The 6,000-nt window shown below is 44.0% G+C and overlaps 1 protein-coding gene across 1 annotated transcript in view; it reads left to right on the top strand.

Moving 5' to 3' along the window:
* Positions 1 to 6,000, top strand: part of SDK1 (sidekick cell adhesion molecule 1) — a 388,322-nt gene that overhangs the window by 337,305 nt on the left and 45,017 nt on the right. Inside the window, 2 exon segments of the mRNA XM_017734101.1 lie at positions 486 to 545; positions 2,570 to 2,671. Coding sequence (XP_017589590.1) covers positions 486 to 545; positions 2,570 to 2,671 — 162 coding nt within the window.

Here is a 6,000-nt window from a genome sequence, read left to right as displayed (position 1 = left end):
GGAATATTGAATTCTTTAAGCGAAACAGTGGGAAATCAAATTCACACTTAAAGAAACAGGTCCTGCCCTGATGTAAGTGTTCACTTTGTGGCCCACGTTCCAGCTCTGTCCTCTGCAGCTCTTCAGGTTTTGAATTTTGCATCTCGAGAAATCAGGATGTAATGCACCACTGAGAGCTTTTGCCCCTAGAAATCATTTCATTGTTACTCATTTGTTCTATTTAATCTAAAAGTCAGAACATTTTTGTGTTGTGTATTTGTGAGTTCCTCTGTTTGAGGAGGAAGTGAAACAGCCCCATGTGAGCGAGATGCTTTTGATGTGTTACGAGAGAGTGATGTGATTTTATTGCCCTAGAAGATATAGTCCTAAAGCTTAAACTGTGTATGGGTGTGCTGCCTCATTTGCCTCTGTCTCTGCTGTACATCATTTGCAATAACTATTTCCTTGCACTGTAACAAGCTTTCTGCTTTGCTTACCCTGAATAGCCCAAAGCAGCTTCAAGACAGTGAACAGCAGCTCTGCATTAACGACGTATGAATTAACACGTAAGTGCACATTGCCTTTGGATGAGGCTCTTTGTAATGGTTCAAAATACACCATGGGCAAACTCCTGTGGCTCTCCTCCGTGGATCCAGCAGAAATCAACACAGATTAATGATTCTGGCTTTCTCAAGTTTCTTTTTCTTTAAGCCTTTTCTTCCCCTACACCCAGAGACATCGATGATGCAAGTAGGTAGCTGTTGTAAAAATGTGGCTGCTGGGAAGGTAAAACATTATTGACTGTAACAACCCAGTATTGCTGATGCCAAATGAATTTTGATTCACTTGCTACATATTTTGCAGTCCATCTGAGTTTAGCTGTATCACATCATTAGTTCTATGATTCAAGCATTGCAATGCTCGGGCATTCCATGGAGTACAGGGCCAATTTAGAAAGGGCCCAATGAATTTATGTGCATCTCCAGAGGTGTTTTCAATTGGAAATGAATAAAATAACATTCGACAGAGTTAAAAGGCAAGTTGCTTTGTGGTGATGATGGTTCACTAGATAGGTTTTGCCCAAGGCTTTTGAGTCACAGATTGTGATGGGCTAAAAAAAAGAAAAAATGAAGCCTGATCCCCACTGAAAGTTGCATGCATGAACTCTCGTGTTCCATTTTCTTCCACATCCAGTTAACACTAAAATCTCCCTTGTGACTTCTCATGGCAGAAAATGAAGTTTCCCTGTGCGAGCTGCCCAGTACCATACGTGTGTATCCTACTATTGGTTGGTTGTTTATGAACTCAGCACTGTTATTTCTGATTTGCTTGCTCCATGTTTTGCAGTCCATCTGAGTTTAGTGATATCACATTAAAAAATTAGGGATGTATCAGATATAATTTACAGCGTGCCCGAGACTGGGGAATGATGCTGAACTCGCAGTCAGATACTGGAGCACAACACTTACAAACACTTCTGTGACACTGAAATTAGAAAAACTTGTCTAATTAGGATTTTTTTAACCTTACCAAACCAATGGCATCCTGTCAGCCCCTGAGTTAAGGGGACTCTGATTTGTAGATAGCAAGGAAAATTATTGGCAAAGGGAGAAATTTGGACCTCTGGCCATGCGTGTCTTAATTCAATGCTCATTTAAATAGGGCAATTTATATTATTGATTGCTCTCTTACTCTAATTTCCCTGTTAAGTATTGTAGATGATAAATATATCTGTTGGGATTGATTCTTTCATCCTGAAAATGCAAAATCTGAAACTGCTCAGGCGCTGCCTCCCCTAATGACGTTGATGTGATTCTGCTCCACCCTCGTTGCATCTGTTAATCACCCACAAACAATTGGGTTTTCTGGATTATTTCACGCTTCTCTCACTCTCCCACCTCATCTGTCAGAGTAGTTTCTCTATGTCAGCAAACAAATTTGTTGCCTGGTAGCCAAATGGAGTCCAGCCTTCGAATTCTCCTTTCTCGTTGTGATTGATGGTCAGGCTGTGGTCACGTTGGAGGAGAAGATACCCATGGAGTACCCGCAAAGGGGCTCCAGGTTCCCCACTGCAGGTCTTGCTCTGCCCCTGCTTCAGCTGTGCCATTCTAGAGCAGTGCAGTTGCCAAATGCCCCCCTCTAAATGAGCATTCCAGGGATTAGGCAAAAGCTAGGCAGGCTCTTCCCTACCAGTGCACATCAAAATGAGACCTCATGGTGACATTCAGAGCCAAATCCTGCCATTTTCTGTCCTTAAGAATGACCTAGAGATGTTGCTCTAGGTAGTTATCCATAAGAAATGGGTATATTCCAAGAGAGATCATTATTCCTCTAACTGGAGCAACACTGTGAGGAAACACAGGAAAATCCTGCCATTTCACCACAAATATCTTTCAAAATGATGCAAATACTGCTGTGATGTGTGAATCCAGGAAGGACTGAAGTAGACATTGCACTATTGTACTGTCCTATTGCCATGTTTCCTGAGAGACAAGTCTGGAGCTGTAGAGGTGTTGGAGTCTAAAAGATAGCTGTAATACAGTATAAATGATAGTATGTAATATTAATATATAATATTTTACTTTTTTAGAGTTGAAGAAATACAAGCGGTATGAAGTACTAATGACAGCATATAATGTCATTGGTGAGAGCCCTACCAGCACACCAGTGGAAGTGTTTGTGGGTGAAGCAGGTAGGTGAAAAGAAAATTAGTTGATTTCCCTTTTTTTTAAGTACCAGCATGTTTTAGTATTCTCCAGATAATGTTCAATAATTGTCCAGGAAAGGGATTATTTGAAAAATTCCCCAGTCGTTATTGCTGACAGTTTTCTGTAGTTCCCTCTACTGGAATTGGCACTGACAGTTTTTTGCCATTGGAAAACCAGTTGGTCTGCAGGAAGGAGGGAAGAAAGGGCATTTGAAAGAAAGAAAAGAAAATATTTTTGGAGTTGCAGGAGAATGACTGTTCATACCAAATTAGCTTGAGGGAAAAATTGACTCGAGCTAAAGAAGTGAAAAGTGGAGCACAGGAAAGCCACAAGGGAAAAGAAACAAAACTACAAAACAAAGGAGACTTGGAAAGCTGGTTCTTTTATTTTATAACTCTCTGTGTAGAGACACTGCCTGGCAGCACACCTGGCTTTAGTTTTGCGCTCTTGAAGTGAGGAGACACCGTGCCTGGTTTGATGCTGGCTTTGGAGGCAGGTGGCTGCTCCCAGGAACGTGCAGACTCTGTCACTGCAACCAGCCCTGCAGAAGCTGAGGGTCAGTGGCACTGTTCAAGCCTTTGCTTACTCTGGATCTGGTGCCTGAGTCCTGAGATCTGGTGCCTGAGATCATTTTAAAATTTCCCCACGGGAAGGCTGGAGGTGGAAATCAGGACAGAAGAGTTGACTTGAGAAACGGGTGGTTTGTCAGAGCCCAGATAACCCTCAGCCAGTCTGTCCCCTCAGAAACTCCAGCTGGGAAGGGCAGGACTGGAATAGCTGATGCCTTCCTCCAGCCCTGCCAGCAGGGCCATGTTTATGGTGATCCCAGCTGGAGAGAGGCTGGCACTGAAATCCTTGTTAGTTATGGTCTCAATTTCTGCAGCAGCAGTGTTTGAAGCTCAGAACAAGGGGAAGCAGCTCGACCCTCCCGTTGCTCAGCCCAGCAACAGAGCTGATTGCACTTTGTTCCCGTGTCTCAGGGCTGTGGGATGGAGGAGTTATCAAAGCCAGCACTAACTCGTTTTATTATTAGTCATTAAATATTCTGTTGCTCAAAACTAAGCAAAGCACATTTTTTAAGAAACTCTACTGTGCATTTTTTTAAACTCTGCTTAACCTTTTCATTTCAAATATGGTGCAATATTCACCCTCTTTCTTTGAAAACATCATAAATTAATCAGAGCAGCGTGGCCCTGGAGCGACAGCTGGCAATATTTACATTTTTTTCTAGTTTGCTGTTGCTCCAGCTTACTTCTGCAACTGCAGCGAAGATAGTCCCAGGTGGAGCCAACTGTATCTGGCTTCAAAATACATTTTTGTTTCAGAGCTAAGTATCTCCCTGCTGCAAATGGAGCCAGCACATGACTTATACACATGTACACAGCACGGGAAATCAGCTGGGGAAAACAAGGAAATGCTGTTATATCGTGTCTTTTAATCCCACAGTCCAGATCTTCCTATCATAACTCAGAGAACAGGGCAACAGGAGGAGACAAACTTGAGAGGACACTGAGATAATTGCACAGTCCCTGAGTGTCTGAAGGAAGGGGGGCTGGAATTAGATGAGCTTTAAGATCCCTTCCAACTCAAACCATTCCATCATGCTGTGATATCCAGGAGACCTTTTCCAGGCAGGACTGGTGTGTCTGAAGTTGTAGTGTGTGACTTGGCTGTTGTTTTAGAGTTCCCAGATTTACCTCTGGAAAGGGACCATCCAGGTTCACGCAGCAGAAATGATGAATGTAGGATCTTCCTGCCGATTTTCACTCTTGTTGTGTGAAGTTATTACACTTTGTTATATAACTGCCTCTTCTCCCACCAGAACTGGCTGTGATTTATACTGTGAGTGAAGTGATTGGACATGGTATTGCAATTTAAGTTTTAAATTGATTTGTGACACCTTTGAGTTAAAGTGTGCTGTGGAAATACAAGGTTTTTGTTGTTATTGTTTGCTCGATGTTCTTAGCCATGGTAAAGGCAGTTAAGCAGCAAGCTGGAAAAAAATGGCTCTGCTCAGCTCCAGCAATGGGGCACCCAGGTTAAAAAGAGAGAAAAGCTTCCCAATAAACAACAGGTGCTGACACAGGCGCAGTACTGGGCACAAAGTGAGTGAAGATGGCCAGTTCCTGGCCTGAAGCTCTCAGGTAACTCATGTCTCAGTGCTGTTAAACGGGGCCTCGCTCTGCCCTAAGTATTGCAGTAATTCTGGGAGGGGGGAGAACATTCCTCTCTGGCTCGTAAAAAAGGATATACCGCCTTTGTGCCTTTGGGGAACTATGCTGGGCTTAGGCCAGCTCAGTCAAAACACCCATTTCTGTTGGGTGTTCATGTTGCTGATGGTTGTTGTGCTGTTCAGCTTCTACTGAGTGATGCAGAAAGGAGAGTGTCTGTGATTCCTTCCTTCCCTCTTGTGCTCTCCCCTGTTAGATTTGAAGATATTCCTATGATCACACCTGGATTTTTACAATAGAAGTTCCAGTAGGTAATGGAACCACCTGAAAAACCTGGGGGGGGAAGCCATTAAAACCAACCTTCTGCAAGTTTTGCCAATTAAATGAGCAAAATATACCCAAATGGGGAGTTTCTCTCCAGCCCTCAAGTGCTCTTGAGCTGTACTCCAGCCAACTGCCCCCTTGGGCAGCCTGAGCAGGTCTTCCCTGCCCCTGAATGATGGGCAGGTGGGAATTTTGGGAGAGAACAATGGCCCAGACATGAGTAAAAGGCCTCCGTATCCCAACTTGCCTGGTGAACGGGAAAGCTGGATGCCAGTGGTTTGGATCTTTTGGATTTTTTTGATGGTGGTTTTTTATTTTATTCTACAGGTGGAGGAAATGCTTTTCCTTGTTAGAGTAGCCCATAAAATCAAAGGCTCCATTTTGAGTTCTGCCTGGATATTGGCAAAAGTCACTGGTGTGGAGAGCAGTTCTTCCCCGAGATGGGAGAGTGGGCTGGGAGTCCTTGAGCTCAGCGCAGCTGGGAAGGATGTGCTGCCTGTTCAGTCTGAGCAGAGCCCGTGTCTTTCCCCCACCTGCCTCAAGCATCTGGATCCCTCTCCTCCAAGGCCCAAAAGATCCTCTAACACTGCTTTTTAGAGCTGGCTGCAGCTCTGCCCTGCTCATTAGAGAACCATGTGCATCTCCTGACAAATGACAGAAAAATTGAAAGCCACCACTTGCAGAAATTAGGAAGGGAGTCGCAGCCCCGCTGGCAAGCCCCTTTTTTGCCTTGTTAATTCATTTAACAGTTCAGCTGTCAGGGATGCTGGCTTTGACTGGGGAGGCAGTGAGTGTTCAGCGAGAGGCTGGGTACTGAT

Source organism: Corvus brachyrhynchos, unplaced genomic scaffold (assembly GCF_000691975.1).
Source record: "Corvus brachyrhynchos isolate BGI_N302 unplaced genomic scaffold, ASM69197v1 scaffold5, whole genome shotgun sequence".
Taxonomy (NCBI): Eukaryota; Metazoa; Chordata; class Aves; order Passeriformes; family Corvidae; genus Corvus; species Corvus brachyrhynchos.
This window is presented reverse-complemented; position numbering and strand designations above follow the sequence as displayed.